General features: G+C 44.0%; 1 protein-coding gene across 20 annotated transcripts in view; it reads left to right on the top strand.

Annotated features, from left to right (window-relative positions):
• The window catches only part of ASB8 (ankyrin repeat and SOCS box containing 8), a 183,269-nt gene that overhangs the window by 30,204 nt on the left and 132,545 nt on the right, over positions 1–20,520 (top strand). For 14 of the 20 annotated variants that reach the window (XM_068244241.1, XM_068244245.1, XM_068244243.1 and 11 more), the window contains 2 exons: positions 14,498–14,612; positions 19,829–19,933. In XM_068244241.1, the coding sequence (XP_068100342.1) occupies positions 14,508–14,612; positions 19,829–19,933 (210 nt within the window). In that variant the 5' untranslated portion in view covers positions 14,498–14,507. Of the gene's footprint in view, positions 1–14,477; positions 14,613–19,828; positions 19,934–20,520 lie in introns of those variants that run through there. The other 6 variants (XM_068244229.1, XM_068244232.1, XM_068244231.1 and 3 more) reach the window with 1 other exon arrangement.

Below are 20,520 nucleotides of genomic sequence, written 5' to 3'. Positions count from 1 at the left end.
AGCTCTCTCCCCCGCCTTCGTCAGCTCGCTCCCCCGCCTCCGTCAGCTCGCCCCCCCCTCCTCCGTCAGCTCGCTCCCCTCGCCTCCATCAGCTCGCTCCCCCCGCCTCCATCAGCTCGCTCCCCCCGCCTCCTTCTCCTCACTCCCTCGCTTCCTCCAATCAGCAGGTAAGCTGTGACCCAGGAAGTACTTCCGGGTCGTGGCCATCTTAGATTCTTCTGTTGGTGATCTGAGGATGAATGGGCTGCGGAGGATGAACAGGGCCACGGAGAGAGCGGCGTGTGTGTGTGTGTGTGTATCGGTACAGCCATGTAATTTATTAAAATACATTTCGGATGCAGGTTTGTTAAAGTGATTCTGACATAAACCTATGCAGAATAAACAGAGATTTTGATGATCAACTACATTATCAAGAGGGATGATCAAGGATATGCAAATACTTCTGAGTTTATGCAAATTTATGTACATTTTTATGACTATATGAAGCTTGAAAATGGACCAATCAATTTAAACCTGGGTGGGACTTGATTGGTCCATTTTTCAAGCTGCATATATTTACATAAAAATGTACATATATTTGCATAAACTCTGAAATCTGCTTGCTTACAGAGGAACTGTAGTGAAAATCACATAAAGAATGCTTATTGGTTTACAATATTCATTTATAAATGATTGGGTGTTTGCCCATTGTAAAATCTTTCCTCACCCCCAATTTACATTCTGAAATGTATCACAGGAGGTGATATCTTTAGTCCTGCCAGGTGATCATTGTAGAATGTTTTGTTTATGGAGAATTCGAAACCCAGTACAAAATATACCTGGTCTCCCACAATGCTTGAAAGAAAGGGGTGGGGGGGGGAGGGGTTTTACTCAAAAGTAGGTATCCTCAATAATTTACTGTATTTTACGATAGGTCACTTGGAGCAGATGTAAGCAAGACTAAGGGCTTGTTCATAGTAAGAGCGTGCAGTACTGCAGGCGCAGTACGAAGTTTTCTTGTACTGCGCCTGCGCAGTAAGCTCCGATGACACGTGCGGAAGCAAGAGCTCGGCCACGCAGCCGCAGTGTAATCACTAGCGTGATTACACGGGAACCGGCCACGGGGAACGGCGCATCAGGAGAGGACGGCGCGGGACATTACCGCTGCAGGGGGCTGATAGAAGCCCCAGGTAAGTGTCAGCTCGTTTTACTTTTTTAATTACACAGAACTCCTTTAAAGAGACACTGAAGCGAGACTAAATCTCGCTTCAGCTCTCATATATAGCAGGGGCATGTGTGCCCCTGCTAAAACGCCGCTATCCCGTGGCTGAATGAGGGTCCCTGACCCCCCAACCCACCCCCCGCAAACCTTGGTCGCAGACTTGGTCGCCGGATTTTGCTTCCTGGAGGCAAGGGCTAAGGGCTGCAGCCCTGCCTCCCAGCGCGTCTATCAGACGCGCATCGCCGCCTCTCCCCCGCCCCTCTCAGTGAAGGAAGACTGAGAGGGGCGGGGGAGAGGCGGAGATACACGCTGACAGACGCGCGTGGGGCAGGGCTCCGGCGGTCAGCCCTGCCCCAATGCGGAAGCGCTCCCCCGCATTACGGAGGGGATTTGGGGGGACAGGGACCCCCGTTAAGCCGCGGGATAGCGGTGTTTTAGCAGGGGCACACGTGCCCCTGCTATATATGAGGTCTGAAGCGAGATCTATTCTCGCTTCAGACTCTCTTTAAGAATAAATACATTCATTGGTTTCATTTTTAATGGGAAAATTTGCATTGCAAATTCGTTCTTAGAGGAAATGAGCCCTTATGGCCTGTACTCACTGCGTAATTTTTCTGATGACCTAACGCAATGAAGAAAAAGGTGTCTATATAGGGTTAAACCAGTTAATAACATAATGGTAACGGTTTTCCAATGACCAGCGATTTTTTTTTTTTTTATTTTTTTTTTTTTTAGCAAGGAGCGATTGTTCCCATGATCTTGCGACATGGGCACAGGCGCAAGATTGCATAAACAACGTTTGGTGATGCGCGGCAATAATTCCCGTCACATCGGATCTTTAAGATCCCTGACGACTCCCGCGCAAAGTACCATGATCGCTTGAACTCTCGTTCCCGCCCGTCAAATCAGAACTTTAAGATCCTCGACAACGCCCGCACAAAGTACCACGATCGTCTGAACTCTTGTTCGCGCCCGTCGCCTGACGTTGCGTGTTCCCGCTGGCAGGGAGATGGATTAGGGAACTCTTGTTGTTGGGGGATGCTGCTTTGATCCATTTTCCTGCGTCATTAGGTGAGTATTCAGTTGTAGAGGCCTGTAAGGTTGAAAGGTCCAAGTTTCATCCTGACACTGGGGGACTTCCTCCTGACAGCAGTAGTATTTCTCCTGGCTGTAGCTCTGACATAAAGTATTGCATTTTTCATGCAGTTTTCACTGAAGTTAACCTTTGATCAAGTACTTTGTCTTCACATGCTCAGCTTATATTGCTTGAGGTTACTTTAGAATCTGTACTGTGAAAATCTTACATAAATAAACGTACCAGCCTGTTTGTTGTCTTCTCCTAGCCCCCTTTTCGCTGCTCCTGCTGCCTTCTTGGTGATAAAAATCACTGTTTTATTCATTGTTTTTGTAAACAATGAAGATGACCGCCAAACAGGAAATACATCATCAGAGCAAGTGCCTGTTTTCAGAGGCTCCTTTCAAACCTGATTTGATTTCTGGAATGTTACACCACTTGTTGCCTTAGCTGCTTGTCTCAGCTCTGAACTGATCTTTCTACACTCACAGCTGTTCACAAGGTCACAGCTTCTGAGCCTTCAGACGCTGGCTGAGAGCAGAGACCTTGTCTGACTCATACACACAGTACACACACAGAGCCTGCAGGGGGCATGGAGGAGGTGTGTATAACTTCTCCCTATCACAGCAAAGCAGTGCATTCCTCTCTGCCTCAGCAAGGCTTGACAAAGGAAAGATTAGATTTATTACAGAGACAGTGCAACTAGAAAAGGCTGCAGCAAGCCAGACCACATTAGAACAGGTGTAGGAACTTAAAGGATAGAAGAAATAAGGCTGAACATTTTGTTACAGAATCTCTAACGTTGATGACAGTAAGCAGTGCACATTTTTCACCCTGTAGAGCACACGCATTGAAAACACATGGGGCCATGCATGTCTCTAATTTCTACATACACACTTGAGATAAAAGTGTTTGGAAAAGGCAAGATCACAGACCAATTTTACCCCATTCCATGTAGTATGAGAGCATACTCTACACAGTCTATTCTATTGAGCTGAACTCCCCATCAGATAAAATCTTTGCAAGATGCTGCACACAAAGATGCTGTACACATGCAACAGATCAGTATCTGCACAAAATCTGTTCCTGCAAAAGATCCGTTCCTGCAAAATGCATTCATAGTCTATGATATCTGCAGATATCAATACACACCTTGTTTAAAGGGAAGATCCACGGAGTTGTTTAAAAAAAAAATACTAATCCACTAACCTGGGGCTTCCTCCAGCCTGTGGCAGGCAGGACGTGCCCTCGACGCCGCTCCGAAGGCTCCCGGTCTTCTCCGGTGGCTCAACCTACCTGGCCAGGCCGGCTTCCTGGTCGGGATTCTCCTTGCGCTCCAACGCGCGTCTCACGCGGTTGCGCTGACATCGGACGTCCTACGGACTGTACTGCGCAGGCACAGAACAGCCTGGAGGACGTCCGATGACGTCAGCGCGACCGCGTGAGACGCACGTTGGAGCACACACCAGCCCGACCTGGAAGCCGGCCTGGCCAGGTTGGGTGAGGCCCCGGAGAAGACCGGGAGCCTCCAGAGTGGCGTCGAGGGCACGTCCTGCCTGCCCCAGGCTGGAGGAAGCCCCAGGTTAGTGGATTAGTATTTTTATTTCTCCGTGAACCCTCCCTTTATCAGACATTCATCTGCAGATCTAACAATCATCTGCAGATCTGAAGACCCATCCTGGTGGATCTGATCTGCAGATGAATGTCTGTTAAACAAGGTGTGTATTGAGATCTGCAGATATCATAGACTATGAATGCATTTTGCAGGAACGGATCTTTTGCAGGAACGGATCTTTTGCAGGAACAGATCTTTTGCAGATACTGATCTGTTGCATGTGTACAGCATCTTTGTGTGCAGCATCTTGCAAAGATTTTATCTGATGGGGAGTTCAGCTCAATAGAATAGACTGTGTAGAGTATGGCTCTCATACTACACGGAATGGGGTAAAATTGGTCTGTAATCTTGCCTTATCCAAAGACCTTTATCTCAAGTTTGTATGTAGCATTAAGGTGGGTACGCACACATCAGATAAAAGTCTTTGGAAAATGAAAGATCACAGACCAATTGTACCCCTTTCCATCTAGTATGAGAGCCATACCTACACAGTCTATTCTATTGAGCTGAACTCACCATCAGATAAAATTTTTGCAAGATGCTGTAGACATTCAAAAGAGCAGTATCTGCAAAAGATCTGTTCCTGCAAAATGCATTCATAGTCTGATATCTGCAGATCTCATACACACCTTGTTTAACCTCCTGAGCGTTACGATGCTCAGGAGGTTTTGCATTGTCCATGCCCAACCCTCCCCCTGTGCTTATTTATTAATTTAAATATGTAATTTTGATACTAGCTACCACTAGGTTAGCTAGTATTGTGTGCCGGCACTTCCCAAAGCCCCCCCAGTCCTCCCGATTGCCTGCTGAATCCATTACCACGCCAGGATCCCGCGATAGGAGCAGCCTCCCCGCTTAGCTCCAGTCTTCCCTATGGGGAGGATCGTTCTTGACGTCATGCGCAGTCCCGATCCTCCCCATAGTGAGGACCGGAGCTGAGCTGGAGGCTGCTCGATCGTTGGATCCCAGCATGGTAATGTATCCAGCGGGCAATCGGGGGGTGTCGGCACACAATACTAAGCTAGCCTAGTGCTAGCTAGTGTCTAAATTACATATTTAAATAAATAAATTGGTTCCGGCGGGTCCCGATCGGCAAGAAAACCTCTGCAGCGGCGTGTCCGACACAGTGTCACGCATACCGCTAAGAAGGTTAACGGACAATCATCTGCAGATCAGATCCACCAGGATGAATCTTTAGATCTGCAGATGATTGTCTGATCTGCAGATGAATGTCAGTTAAACAAGGTGTGTATGAGGATCTGCAGATATCATAGACTATGAATGCATTTTGCAGAAACTGATTTTTTGCAGGAACTGATCTTTTGCAGATACTGATCTGTTGCATGTGATGTGTGCAGCGTTTTCGTGTACAGGTATCTTGCAAAGATTTTTATCTGATGGGGAGTTCAGCTCAATAAAATAGACTGTGTAGGTATGGCTCTCATACTACATTAGAAGGGGTAAAATTGGTCTGTGATCTTTCATTTTCCAAAGACTTTTATCTGATGTGTGTACCCAGCCTAAAGAGAATCTGTATTGTTAAAATCACACAAAAGTAAACATACCAGTGCGTTAGGGGACATCTCCTATTACCCTCTGACACAATTTCGCCGCTCCTCGCCGCATTAAAAGTGGTTAAAAACAGTTTTAAAAAGTTTGTTTATAAACAAACAAAATGGCCACCAAAACAGGAAGTAGGTTGATGTACAGTATGTCCACACATAGAAAATACATCCATACACAAGCAGGCTGTATACAGCCTTCCTTTTGAATCTCAAGAGATCATTTGTGTGTTTCTTTCCCCATGCAATTCTCATGCACTGAAGTTTCAGGCTGCTTGTTTCTTCCTGCAAACAGCTTTGCCCTTGTCTGTAATTCTTCAGTATGTGAAAGCCCAGCCAGCTCAGAGAACGATTTATCCAGCTTGTAAAAGATAAGAGAGAAGCTGCTCTAATCCTAAATAATACACAGGCAGTGTGCATAGAGGGGCCTGGAAGGGGGAGTTCATAGCAGAACCACAACACCGAAGAACTTGGCAGCCTTCCAGACACAGGCTGACAAGTCTGACAGGGGAAAGATACATTGATTTAATACAGAGACAGTGATAGTATAAAGTGCTGCAGTAAGCCAGAACACATTAGAATAGCTTTTTGAACTTGTAGGATGATAAAAAACAGGATGCAATTTTTGTTACGGAGTCTCTTTAAGGCTTGGAACGCACTAGAGCAGGTTTTTTTTTTTGTTTTTTTTTTTTAATAGAGTTTTGGGAGCGCTTTAAATCACTAGCGATTTCCCTACGCTCTGCCAATGTAAATGGATGGGATAGATTCCACTACAGCATTTGCAATTAAGCAAATTGCAATAGCAGGACATCCAGCATTTTGGGAGCGTTTACATTCTAATGAATTGTACAGGAGCAGGGAAATCGCTCCCAAAATCGCTTGCAAAACGCTGTCACAAATCGCTAGCGCTTTGCGCTTTCTAGTGGGTTCCAGACCTTAGGCAGGGTTCACACTCATTAAAATTTGTATGAGTTATGCGAATGTGCGAAAAAATCTTCACTAAGGAAAGTCAATGGAGATTCGATCTTTTAAAGTTTGCGTTTTCAATATAACCCCTTACTTTTTATAGCACAAATTCACGCATTGCATGCGATTTCCCCTTGACTTTAATTAGCTGTTCTGAAAATTTGTTAAAAAGTGCATGCAAACAAATGTTCAATCATTCTGTGATAACTGTGAACCCTGAGCTCAGTATTTTCTTGGGTTTCCTGCCGTACCCCAGAAACATGCTGGTCAGTTAACGGGCTCACCCTCAAAAAGTGGCCCCCAGACTGTGGTATGGATATTAGACTGTGACTATGCTAGAGCCATTAGACTGTGGGATGAACATTAGACTGTGACTATGCTAGAGCCATTAGACTGTGGTATGTACACTAGACTGTGACTATGCTAGAGCCATTAGACTGTGGTATGAACATTAGACTGTGACTATGCTAGAGCCATTAGACTGTGGTATGGAGAACCGTAGACTGTGACTATGCTAGAGCCATTAGACTGTGGGATGAACATTAGACTGTGACTATGCTAGAGCCATTAGACTGTGGGATGAACATTAGACTGTGACTATGCTAGAGCCATTAGACTGTGGTATGAACATTAGACTGTGACTATGCTAGAGCCATTAGACTGTGGTATGGAGAACCGTAGACTGTGACTATGCTAGAGCCATTAGACTGTGGTATGGACATTAGACTGTGACTATGCTAGAGCCATTAGACTGTGGTATGAACATTAGACTGTGACTATGCTAGAGCCATTAGACTGTGGTATGGAGAACCATAGACAGTGACTATGCTAGAGCCATTAGACTGTGGTATGGAGAACCATAGACAGTGACTATGCTAGAGTCATAAGACTGTGGTATGGAGAACCGTAGACAGTGACTATGCTAGAGCCATTAGACTGTGGTATGAACATTAGACTGTAACTATGCTAGAGCCATTAGACTGTGGTATGGAGAACCGTAGACTGTGACTATGCTAGAGCCATTAGACTGTGGTATGGAGAACCATAGACTGTGACTATGCTAGAGCCATTAGACTGTGGTATGGAGAACCGTAGACTGTGACTATGCTAGAGCCATTAGACTGTGGTATGGAGAACCGTAGACTGTGACTATGCTAGAGCCATTAGACTGTGGTATGGACATTAGACTGTGACTATGCTAGAGCCATTAGACTGTGGTATGAACATTAGACTGTGACCATGCTAGAGCCATTAGACTGGTATGGAGAACCATAGACAGTGACTATGCTAGAGCCATTAGACTGTGGTATGGAGAACCGTAGACTGTGACTATGCTAGAGCCATTAGACTGTGGTATGAACATTAGACTGTGACTATGCTAGAGCCATTAGACTGTGGTATGGAGAACCATAGACAGTGACTATGCTAGAGACATTAGACTGTGGTATGGAGAACCATAGACAGTGACTATGCTAGAGCCATAAGACTGTGGTATGGAGAACCGTAGACAGTGACTATGCTAGAGCCATTAGACTGTGGTATGAACATAAGACTGTAACTATGCTAGAGCCATTAGACTGTGGTATGGAGAACCATAGACAGTGACTATGCTAGAGCCATAAGACTGTGGTATGGAGAACCGTAGACTGTGACTATGCTAGAGCCATTAGACTGTGGTATGGAGAACCGTAGACTGTGACTATGCTAGAGCCATTAGACTGTGGGCTCTTCTGAGGGACATGTATTGACATAAATAAGTGTACTCTGAAATGCTGCAGAAACGGTATATAAATGAATAATAATAAAAGTATGTATTGTACATCTAGCAGTGATATAGAAAATCATGACACCTACGATATATTAAAGATTTCCTGTTACTGGAACATCCACTTTTGGACATAATAGTGCTAACTTGTAAGTGTACTTGTGTCACTAACAGTAAGTAAATAGTGAAAATCTGATTTGGACTAATCCATCTCCTCATTGGGGATTCTCACGTGTTTCCTTTATTTACAAAAGCACCTACTGGACTGCAGATGCTCAGTCTAGTTGCCAGAATAGTATACAAAGGAGTAGGGAAGCTGGTTGACAGTTGGGACTGTTCTTTCACTACACGCAATTTAGCAGTGTTTTCCAATTACATGTAAACGCACGGACATCAGCAAAATAATGAAAATCGCAGGAACCCTTTTATACTAGTGCCATGCGATTGCGATATTGCCCAATCGCAAAATTCCTGCATGCTGCATTTTTTTCTGCATTTTCTTCTTGTGTTTCTCCCATCTAGTGAAAACCGCATGAAAATTGTGATTGCGATTTGTGGTAACCCTAGGGCCCTTTTCCACTATAGCGTTTGCGATTGCTGAATCGCAAACCGCTAGTGATTTTCAAGTTGCTACGGTTTGCTTTTTAACATAGGAATCGCGGTAGGTCATTTCCACTACCGCGATTCGTTTTTTACTTAATCGCGAATGCGCAGTGGAGCGATTATTGCCGCAATTTTGCTATGCAGTGCATAGCAAAATCGCGATCACAAACATCGGGAAATCGACGCAAAATTTTGTACTTTTGCTGAATCGCAATCGCTAGCGTTCAGCGCGATTGCTAGTGGAAAAGGGGCCTGAAGGTGGTTGTGGTAGTCCTTGAGGTAGTGACCGACTTGTTGACCTTCCCACTGAGGTGAGAGGTTTCCAGAGTGCAGAATCTAAGTGACCACAGGTCTTCACCGGAGCAGGTCGATGGACTTTGCTGCCCAGTGCCCACCAGGCTGCACTCCAGGGAGACCCTAACAGTGGTTTGGAGAACAAGTGACACCACAGTTGTGAGAGTGAGACATATCATAATGCAGAAACAAGCAGAGGTCAGAGGCAGGTAGAAATAGTTCAAATATGAGATATAGGGCGAAAGTCGGTGCAGGCGGAGTTGAAGCGCCAAGGGTCAGGGCAGGCGTAGAGTAAGCGTAAATGGGTAATGAGTCGGGTCTAACAGGATCAGCAACAACAAAAGCTTTAAACAGGCAAGTAAGTTATCCAAAACTGTTAGAATGATCAGAAAAGTGTGCAGACCGAGGTAGCCTTTTATGTGAAAGGTTTGGCAAAATGTGTCCACAAACACTGCCCCTTAGCTTAATAAATGAATGGATGCACGTGCATGAACAAGCCGCTGGTAGGACGGAGCTTGAGTATGACACTGACATCTTTGTATACAACCTTTCCAAGGAGTGCTTTTGAAAACATAAAGATAATGCTCAGAATCTGCCATGAGAAAGCCTAGTCCAAAATCTGTCAGATTTGTCAGCTTTTTACTACCTGCTGTAAGTGACAGCAACATAGGAAAGAGGTCATTTGTATTGCATTTCACTCTGGGAGATAGGTACATTTTATATATATGTATATCAATTTTTTCACCCTGATTATTTATCCTGAACCTGAATTCAGAACTTCCTCTCTGCTCTAAAATATAAGCAACAGCATATTAACCTTTAAAGAAAAAATTTCTGTGTTACAGCTGATAGAAATTCTGCAATTAATCTTCAGTGTGTCTACTTCCTGCTTTCATGGAAGCAGACATAGGGTTAACATCCTTTGTTTACAAATTAGCTGCTCTTCCAAGGCAGCCAGCTGAAATGGCTGAGAGATCAAATTACAGTTGTGATTAGGCACAGGTGAGGGGGAATTAGACAGGCTAAACTCTCTAAATTCATACAGGGTGCATTTCTCTCTGTTTTCCTTCTGTCCTGTGAACGAGTTCAGGTCCAATTTTTAAGTGTCCACACTTGTTATGGAGGGTATGGCACTAGGAGAACCTGTCCCGGCCCTGACTGCTGACTAGACAGGTTCTCTTACCACATGGTTGTTGATAAATGATGTTGATCTGACAGGTGGAGTCTGAAACAAACTGACTATAGGAGGCCCAGCTGTAGTATAATGACTTATTTTTGTTAGTGTTTCTCATGCAGCGCCTGCAGTGCAGCATAACCATCCCCAGATTTGTCCTTTTCTCTGTGTAATATGTTACTTGTCATTTTGGTGCCCGCGCTGTGTTATACTAACACTGTGTGTCATACGTGCTAAAATTACTAAAGGGAGAAAAGTTAGCTGCGGAGAGAGCACAGCCTCCCCCCTGTAATCTGTCTGACAGTTTCCAGCTGCTGTGTGTTAGCCTATAGCTCCCAGTCCTGTCACGTTGCTCTGTACTACGGGACCAGCACTTTGCATGCAGGTCCCCTGGCAGCAGACTGGTTAAAGTCTCCCCTAATATTGGCTGTGTGTTAGGATCTGGCAGTGCAGTCTCTTTGGCTAGCAGGGAGCCCGATCTTATCCCCCACCCCCTCCCCTGATGGCTACTGAATATTTCATCCCATCTGAGCAGGAATTAATGGAAGGAGATGCTCTCTGCTTTTCATCCATTAAAAGCAGCCCTGGGAGGCATCGCCTTAGCCCGTCTCATGTGCCTGCCGAGTGCCAGAGGCAGGGAGCCTCCCTGAGGGGGAGTGGAGGGAGTAAAGAGCACCTCCGCTAGGCCTCAGGGGCGGCAGGCAAAAAGAATGTGGAGAAATGGGAGCACAAGCTACGCTCCCAACCCTCTCCACCAAGGCATGAGCAATCACACTCCGTGCCATATCCTGTTATGTTGAGCGGCTTTTATTATTCTCTGTAGCAGAGTTTCTCAACTTTTATTAAAGAGGGCTTGGCAGCCATAAAATAAAATTCCTGTTACCCACTGCTCTGTGTTTTATTATGTAGTCTACATCCTGACCCTGAACTGCAAGCATTCCAATATAATCATAAATGTGTCTGCTGTAATTAATCTTATCTCAGTCAGCCTGGCTCTTTTCTAGTACATTGCCAGGGAGAAGGAAGCTTGCTATCTCCCTGTTATACTGGGGGGGTCATACCTTCTGACCAGCCAGCAAAAAACAAGGCTGAGAGCTGAATTATGGAAGAGGCTACACAGGCTGCCCAGAGCAACTGCAGCTCTGGGCCTCTGATAAGACGCAATGGCAGCGCAGTGCGATGTTGCGCTGCTCTTGCGATAGCAAACATCCAGACAGATACAAGACAGACTGGAATGAGGCAGCCAATCGCGACCGCATCGATGGCGTACCTCACAAGAGCAGGACTAGAGGATTTGCCACTCCTACGCCGGAGATGGCGCAATCCACAAGGCAGGACAGACAGAGCAAGTTAAACAGGCAATAGGTCAAACACAGATAATCACAGGTAGTATTAAACAGTATAACAGAACTAACTATTGTACAAAATCCCTGGGGTCCTGCCAGTTCAAATGTACCACGGGTCTGACTAAACATAAACAAGGACTTGAGACAAACAGAATGAACGCTTGCTAATCCAGTCACTGACTCAGCGAAGCAAGCGTTCACACACAGACCAACATACAAGGTAACAGGAATAGGACTAGGAAGGATTCGCTACTCCTCCGCAGGAGTCAGCGCGATCCACGCAAGGCAACACGGAAACAGGAACAAGGGCCCAGTAGTAACAGCTAGACAGGCTAAGACTGAAACTATGACGGGCCGCAGTCTAACAGCAGAGGCAGGCTTTTATGCTTGCATCAGCCAATGGATGCAAGCATGCAAATCTCCACACAGCTGAATGGTAATCACCCAATCCTGTGCTGGCCTGAATCCCATTTGCTAGCTGAATGACCATCATAACAAATGCATGCAGTTCTATGCAAGAACATGCATGCAGGAAATCCAGGGCAATCTGGCTGCAGTTCAGCTGCAGCAAATCATTAGTGGAATAATGACAGTATTTTGAGCTGTTCATAACTGCAGAGCAATTGCAAATTACAATATGACTCACTGCAAATGCACAACCGAATGCAGAATGACAAGCCAGAACTGTCCATTTGCGGCACCACCTGCAATGGACAGAACACATCACAGGAGGAATCCTAACACTCCCCAACACACACTCACTCACTGACTCTCTCCCTCTCTCTCTCCTGCTCCTTGCTGATTCTGTCTGAGTCTGAGAAGGGAATTAGAAGATAAAATCACCTCACCCCACTGCAGAAGCTGCTGACATCTGACCTATGTACTGCTCACATGTGTTTACAAAGCAAACTAGATATGACAGTGCAGTTCTGCATACACTATTTCAGGCAGAGGAGGAAAATAAAGAGTAAGGGAGGAAATGACATCAGGATTGGCTTCAGCCAGAGGCAATAAAGATGGAAAATGCTTGGAAGAGTTTTCTATTTATTTACTTTATAAAATTCACTGATATCAAAATGTGGACAGTACAATACATATGTTGTGTAAATGAACAAGTATTTATCTACTTATATATGTGGATTTTTCCTGGAATACTATGGCTGACCCTGGTGCTTTAAGATCTGTACCCTTCTAACTAAGCAATTATTTGCCAAGAACCTCGTAGTGAAGCTTCTCCTATCATTGATCCCCTGCTGATTTTGCTCGTTTGCCCTCTGACCAAGCAATGACCAGGCTATAATTGTAATGGTAGGTTTTGATCCCCTATCGAAAGATAACTTCGTACTTGGTGGCAAAACCCTTGTTGGCAATCACAGAGGTCAGATGTTTCTTGAGGCTGGCAACCAGGTTTGCACACATCTCAGGAGGGATTTTAGCCCACTTATCTTTTCAGATCATCTCCAAGTCCATAAGGTTTTGAGGCTAATGTTTGGCAACGCAAACCTTCAGTTCCCTCCACAGACTTTTTATTGGATTAAAGTCTGGAGCAGGCTTCCTCAACCCCAGGGTTCCTTGAGGACTCTGCAGGGGTTCCTTGGCATTTTACCCCATCATGGGGGAAGTATAATAGAGCACACTATAATAGGTGGTACTGTAACAAGAAGCACTAAATTGGGGGGTCAGGAGACAGTATAATGAGTGGCAGTGTAATAGGAGATAGTTAAATTAACAGCCTAACCTATTTAAAGACCATGCCTCCTGAAAAATAAATGTAGGGGTTCCTCGAAACCAAAAAATTACTTGCAGGGGTTCCTTGAGATCCAAAAGTTATTTACAGGGTTCCTCCAAGGTAAAAAGATTGAGAAAGGCTGGTCTGGAGACTGGCAAGGCCACTCAAGGACCTTTATGTGCTTCATTTTGAGCTACTCCTTTGTTGCCCTGGCCATGTGTTTTGTGTCATTGTCATGCTGGAATACCCATCGAAGACCCCTTTTCAAGGCCCTGGCTGAGTGAAGGAGATGCTCACTCAAGATTTCACTGCACATATTGACTATAATGATTGCAAATAATTTTACTAACGATCCTACTAATTGGGGATGGAATGCTCCATGACATGGGTTTGCCAGCAGTGAAATTCCATCCCATTTTGCCATATGCAAATCTGCTGAGTATCTCTGTATGTATGTTTTTAATCCATCCAGACCAAGTTCGCTGGATCACTCATGTTTTCCATTGTTGTCAAAGTCTATAATGATTAAAGCCCCACTAAGCCTATGTGCTAGTAGTCATCAGAATGGTAACTCAGCATAAATAGTATACAGAAGCAGCTGGACAGAATACCTTCTTAATGGGCAATCTTACTTCTAAAGTTAATACTGCAAGTGTTAAATAAACCACTTGCTACCGTGTATCCACTACAATGGGGGCAGACAATATTGCTTTATCTCCTGGGACTTGGGCTTAGCACCTTCTTGGGGAAAAGTGCCTAGACTCCCTCCCTCTGCATGATAGTTTACATGTCACAGATGACAAGGATCATGAACCTCACTGCCTAGGCCAGTGCTGTCCAATAGATTTGGCTCCCTGGGCCGCATTCACTTGCTAATTCCCTTCTCTGGCCGGGCCACAATTTGTTTGCACTTGGCTCCGCCCCCTCAAAGCCAGGACATTGAGGCTCTGCCCCCTCAAGCCAAAAAATCTGTTGCAGACACACCCCCTGCCCATGAAGTTGGACAGCACTGGCCAAGGCAAGGCAAAATCAGCTGGAGTCTGGAGATTTCTTTAAAATGAATGGACTCTCTGTTGGCAAATAGTGTTTGAAGTGAAACCAGTTTGAACATGATGCATGTAGGTAATAGTTCTGCTTTAACTTGTAAATGTCTTTCACCGTTTCTAGGTTTAGACAAATGTTGGCGATACACAAAAAATACTCCCTCTCGGAGAGGTTGATCCGTACAATCTCATCTGTCCGGTCTCTGCCCGGCGATACGGTCGAGTCTCTGATCCGCAAGGTGAGTGGAGAGAAGTTGGTTATTCCAATATTGAAATCATGGTTTTCACAGTCCAAAATGATCACTGGTGAACTTCCTGACATTGAGCTTTAGATAAAAGGGAACCAAGCAGCATTTTTAGCACCCAGGGCATCTCAATATCACATTTAAAATGCATACTAACAATGTGGCTCATTAATTTAAAAAAAACTTCCAATTTACCTTTTTTCACATTTAAATGTTTGTTAGAGGCTTTTATTACCCTACTTCCACAGCCTGCAGTCCACAGAAATAGCAGGCAGATGAGGACGGCTGTAATTAGCAGTAGCAATGAGCAAATAAAGCCTTTCATCAGCAAGGGTGTGGGGCGATAGGACAAGGTTCTTGATTACCTTCACAGCTTGCTTCTGGATAAGGACAGAGGGGAGGGGGGAACATGGAGCTCCTACAGCTATTAGAAACCAGGACAAACTGCAGAAAAAAAAAATGCTTCTTGGATCACTTTAACAGGTTACATTAAAGTAGTGAAAGGGCAGGATTGGCGTATGTTTTTATTCTGTGAAAAGGTTACGGTACGGCACGAGATTTGGTTTAGGGATATTAGGTGTTTAGTGAAGTGTTAAAGGATACCCAAAGTGACATGATGAGATAGACATGTGTATGGTACAGTGCCTAGCACACAAATACCTATGCTGTGTTCCTTTTTTTCTTTCTCTGCCTGAAAGAGTTAAAGAGCAGGTATGTAAGTGTCTGACTCAGTCCTGACTCAGACAGGAAGTGACTACAGTGTGACCCCCACCTGGTAAGAAAATCCCCTTTCTTGCTCTCAGAAGCCATTTTCTGCTAGGAAAGTGTTTTATAGTTGGAATTGCTTATCAGTGAGGGTCACACTGTAGTCACTTCCTGTCTGAGTCAGGACTGAGTCAGACACTGACATACCTGATATTTAACTCTTTTAGACAGAGAAAGAAAAAAAGGAACGCAGCATAGTTATTTGTGTGCTAGGCACTGTACATACCCATGTCTATATCATCATGTCACATGTGACTTCGGGTATCCTTTAAAGAGGAACTGTAGTGAAAATAACAAAATTAATAAAATTGCTCATATATATATATATTTTTTATAATATGTATCTATAAATAATTATTCATATTTAGAGTTTGGCCATTGTACATTTTTTTTCTCACTCTGATTTACACTCTGGAATTCATCACAGGCGGCAACATCTTTAGTCTTGCAGAATGTTTTTGTTTCTGAAAATTCTGAAGCCAGTTAAAATAGTGCCTGGTCTCCCAGAAAGCTCTGACAGGAGAATTCCACACAGTTAAACAGCCAAGGTTAAGCGTCACTGGGAGGGTGGGTCAAATGTCACTGCTGAAGCTGGGCCTCTATAAAAACGTGGCAACTCGCCGTCAGAAGCCACTTGGATGGAAACCCTGTGTGCCGTTGTCAAGGACCGCAAAGGCCGATCCTTGATTAGCTTAATCGGTCTCGCTGTCACTTTGCGCATAGATGCCCAATGTGGTTTCACAATCTATGAACCGACTTGCCGAGAGGAGCGTTCTGACTCCAAAGGATTGGCCACACACATACAATTCAAATGCTTGCCACCACGTGCTAATAACTGAGCACGACCGTAACTATAATAACACACTGAGAACACTTAATTAACCCTTAGCAGTATGCAGGGGTCGTATGATTGTGTATGTATGATGATTGTATGATGTGTATGTATGATTGTGTATGTTCAGGAACAGGTCATAACCAGTAAAACGATTAAACGTTTTAATAACAAAAATGCATTATACACATTCACATAAACGAATCAACTTATAAACACAAAGCTTAAAGCTAATGTAACCCCGTATTAAAAAAAAAAAAGGCAGATACTCACCTATGGAGACGGAAGGCTCGGTCCTAATGAGCCATCCCTCTCCTCTCCCGGGGCCCCTGGTGTTGCGCTGGCTCCTCTGTTCGCATCCCCCACCAAGGGGACTTCGGAAGCAGAGTCCTCCCGAAGACAGGCGGCGCACACGCGAGTGCGTCATAGAGGGCGCGCGCGCAGTGCAGGCATGGTCGGAATAGCCGATTTCCGTTTCCGGCACAATTCCGCATTCCGACATATAGAAATACCGTTACCGTTCCATTCCGACGGTATACCGGGGCAGTTCCGCGGAATTCCGATTTATACGGAATTCCGTCGGAAAAATTTTAAAATCTCTCTCTCTCTCTTCCTCCTCCTCCTCCTCCTCCTCCCATCCTTCCATCCATCCATCCATCCATCCATCCATCTCATGCAGTAGGGAATTGCAGATTTTCAAAACAGCTTATATACCATAGCTGGGATTTGAACCCAGAACCTAGTGTGTAGTAGGTATCTGTCTTACCCTCTAGACCATGACCCACACTACATGCTAAAGCTGGCGGTATTTTTTTGTGTTATTCCGGAAAATTCCGTCGGAATTATAAAATTTCCGAGGAATTCCGTTTGAGAGGTATAAGAATTCCGATTTGACTAACGGAATCGGAATTAACCTAATTCCGGCCGGAATCACGGAATTCATAATTCCGCGGAATTTTCTGAGCATCCCTAGCGCAGTGTAGAGCGCGCCGTCTTCGGGAGCACTCGGGCTCCCAAAGCATTTCCGAAGCCTCCCTTCGGCCGGGAAATAGCGGTATTTGACCGAAACGGTCGAATACCGCTAAGGGGGAGCCAGGACAACAGCGGGCACCGGGAGAGGAGAGGGAATGCTCTATGGGACCCAGAGCCTCCCTCTCCTTAGGTGAGTATCTGACTTTGAAAAAAAAAACGGTTCCCATTAGCTTTGAAATAAAAGGGAATAACTGTGAAAGGTTTACTTAGCTTAGTTAGCAGTCCTTGTGAAATTTGAATGAAATAAAGTCCAGTTCAAATGCAGGCATTGGTTTCAGAGTCCTTGAAGCAAAGCAAATTATGGCAGTCCATGTGCCCTGATCTCCTGGAGGGCACGTGTGTGAAGATCTTAGTCGATGGAATTTGGGAGCCAAAGATGGTCGCTGAGGGACCAGACTTTTATAGAATCTCACTTGGTGGGCTGTCGGTTCCTAAAAAACTGGGTGGGTATACCCTCTGGTGAGTAAGGTATGCAAACCCTGTTACAAGCAAAAAAAAGACACCATTTACCAATAACCTTTGCCATTTCTGGCTGGATTGACCCACGGCGAATCCGAGGGCAGATTTGTAACCTGTGGCCAAAGCCGAATTAAATGACACAACATATCAATGGGTTAACATGAGTGGTCAGCAAATGCTGAATAACTCCCCTACCAGCTAGAATGCTATAAGTTGGACACGTTATTATGCTGATTTTTAGAAACCAGAAAATATATTTGTTTTCTGTTTTTTCTGTCTATGATGACTCCATCTCAAATTATTAATAAATGGGATTTTGGCATTGTTATAATCCAAAGTTTTGGAGGGAAGATTTTAAACTACAGTTGGGGACAGGCTCTTGCTACCCATGAAAAGAACGTTTGGCATAACAGGTATGTGTGAAGTCGGTGGGGGAACTCTGCTCTCATTCAGAGTGGTTGATGGGGAGAAAGCAAAAGAAAAAAAAAAGAGACTTCTAAGTACATTTAAAAGTAAAGCTGACAGTGTGCTGTGCTGGATGATACGAAATCGATTTTGCGCACAATGTTTTCATATCATTCATGACAGACATCACCTCTGGAAATTGTGACTTCTCGATGAATAGAAATGGAGAGTTTAGGAGCTAGCTCACGTTGTTTGTTTGTTAAGGGGGTGGGACTAAAAATGTAAAGGTGTAGCTAGGCATTAATTTGCACATATGAACTTCCAGCTTTAAAGAGGAACTCAAGCCTAAACAAACATGCTGTCATTAAGTTACATTAGTTATGTTAACCAGTTCGGCCTATCTGGACGAGCTTCCTCGTCCAGATAGGCACTGCTGCTGCCCCCGCGCGCGCTCCCGCCGCTAGCCCCCCGATCAGTGAATGGGAATATAATTCCCATTCACCGATCTAACTTCCCAGCAGAAATACCGATGCCTTCTCTCCAGAGAGCGCAGTATTTCTGCTCCCAGGAAACTTCTCCCCAGCATTTTAGTTCCTGGATGCAAGATCGTTCGCATCCAGAACTTTTTTTACTGTGGCCATCTTACAATAAAAAAAAAAAAAAAAAACATAAATAGTTACCCAAGGGTCTGAACTTTTTAAATATGCATGTCAAGAGAATATGTTATTATATTATTTAAAATTATAAGCTTATAAATAGTGATGGACGCAAATTGAAAAAATGCACCTTTATTTCTAAATAAAATATCGGCACCATAAATTGTAATAGGGACATCGTTTAAACGGTGTAATACCCGGGACAGATGGGCAAATAAAATACATGAGTTTTAATTACGGTAGCTTATATTAATTTCAAACTATAATGGCCAAAAACTGAGAAATAATGAATTTTTTTCATTTCTTTCTTAATCTTCCTGTTAAAATGGATTTAGAAAAAAATAATTCTTAGCAAAATGTAGCACCCAAAGAAAGCCTAATTAGTGGCGGAAAAAACAAGATATAGATCAATTCATTGTGATAAGTAGCAATAAAGTATAGGCGAATGAATGGGAGGTGAACGTTGCTCGGATGCATGAGATTTTCGGCACTGTGGTGCTGAACCGGTTAATTTAAAATAGATAGGTAATATAATCTCTTACCCACACTGTTTTAAAAGAACAGGCAAATGTTTGATTTCATGATGGCAGCCATCTTTTTGGTTGAAAGGAGGTGACAGGGAGCATGAGACACAGTTCCAACTGACCTGTGTCCTGAGCACCTCTCCCAGTTGCTAGGCAATATGAACAACAACATAGGAAATCCCATCATGCTCTGCACAGCATCAGGGAAAAAAAGCCTGGGCTTTTTTTCTTTGATGGGTGGAGCTTAACTAAAACTGCAGCTAAAAATAATGCTTTGGTAAGAAAAACAAAGTTCTGATGCTGTGAAACTGTTAAAGAAACACCAAGCCTTTTCAGTTCTGCTGAGTAGATTTTTAGTCTGGAGGGTCACTTTAAGGTGGGTGCTCTTGTGCTCCCTGTCAGGGCTCCTCTGTTTGCTGTGTCTTGTGCTGTATGACACTCAGAACAGTGGTTACAGAGACAGAGGTGTGTGCATGCGTGCGCACACACAGTCAGCAGTATATGTGTGGCTAATATTTCTGTTTTCTCTGTCCACAGGGAGCGGATGTGAACATTCCTCATGACACATTACTGCCGCTGCACAGCGCCTGCATGGTGTGTGACGCAGACTGCGTGGAACTACTCTTGAAGAATGGAGCCAATGTTAGTGCCACCTTTTATTTCCTTTCTTAGCTCAGCCACCACTTAGATTGGTAATAAAGCAGATCTGAAGCGGAAAAAACGTATGAGATAATGAATTGTATGTGTAGTACAGATAATGAATAGAACATTAGTAGCAAAGAAAAGTCTCATATTTTTATTTCCACTGGTATAGCTTTATTTATAACATTGCATCATTCTGTCACAGTTGCAATTTAGAATCTACACTCTGTCTTTCAAGCTATAAAACAAGTGGAAGTAATGATCCTTTGGACTTTCGTACAGTACAACCTTATCTCAAGCTCTCTCGCTGTTTCTTGGCTGTTTAAGCTGTACAGAAAACATGACTGAGTTGGACCCAGTGGGTAGAATAGTTCAGCGAAGCTCTTTTGCTTAGCTCAGGTTTTATTAACTCTTCCTGTACTGGAAAACAACATGAGACTCTCTTTTCTTTGCTACTATTGTTCTATTTACTATTCGTACTACACATACAAATTATTATCTCATGAGTTTATTTTTGCTTCAGATTTGCTTTACACAGATGATTTTATAGCATATATTTTCTTTATTGCATTTCATGGTTTGTTTAA

The sequence above is a fragment of the Hyperolius riggenbachi genome, chromosome 7 (assembly GCF_040937935.1).
Source record: "Hyperolius riggenbachi isolate aHypRig1 chromosome 7, aHypRig1.pri, whole genome shotgun sequence".
In the NCBI taxonomy this organism is placed as follows: Eukaryota; Metazoa; Chordata; class Amphibia; order Anura; family Hyperoliidae; genus Hyperolius; species Hyperolius riggenbachi.
This window is presented reverse-complemented; position numbering and strand designations above follow the sequence as displayed.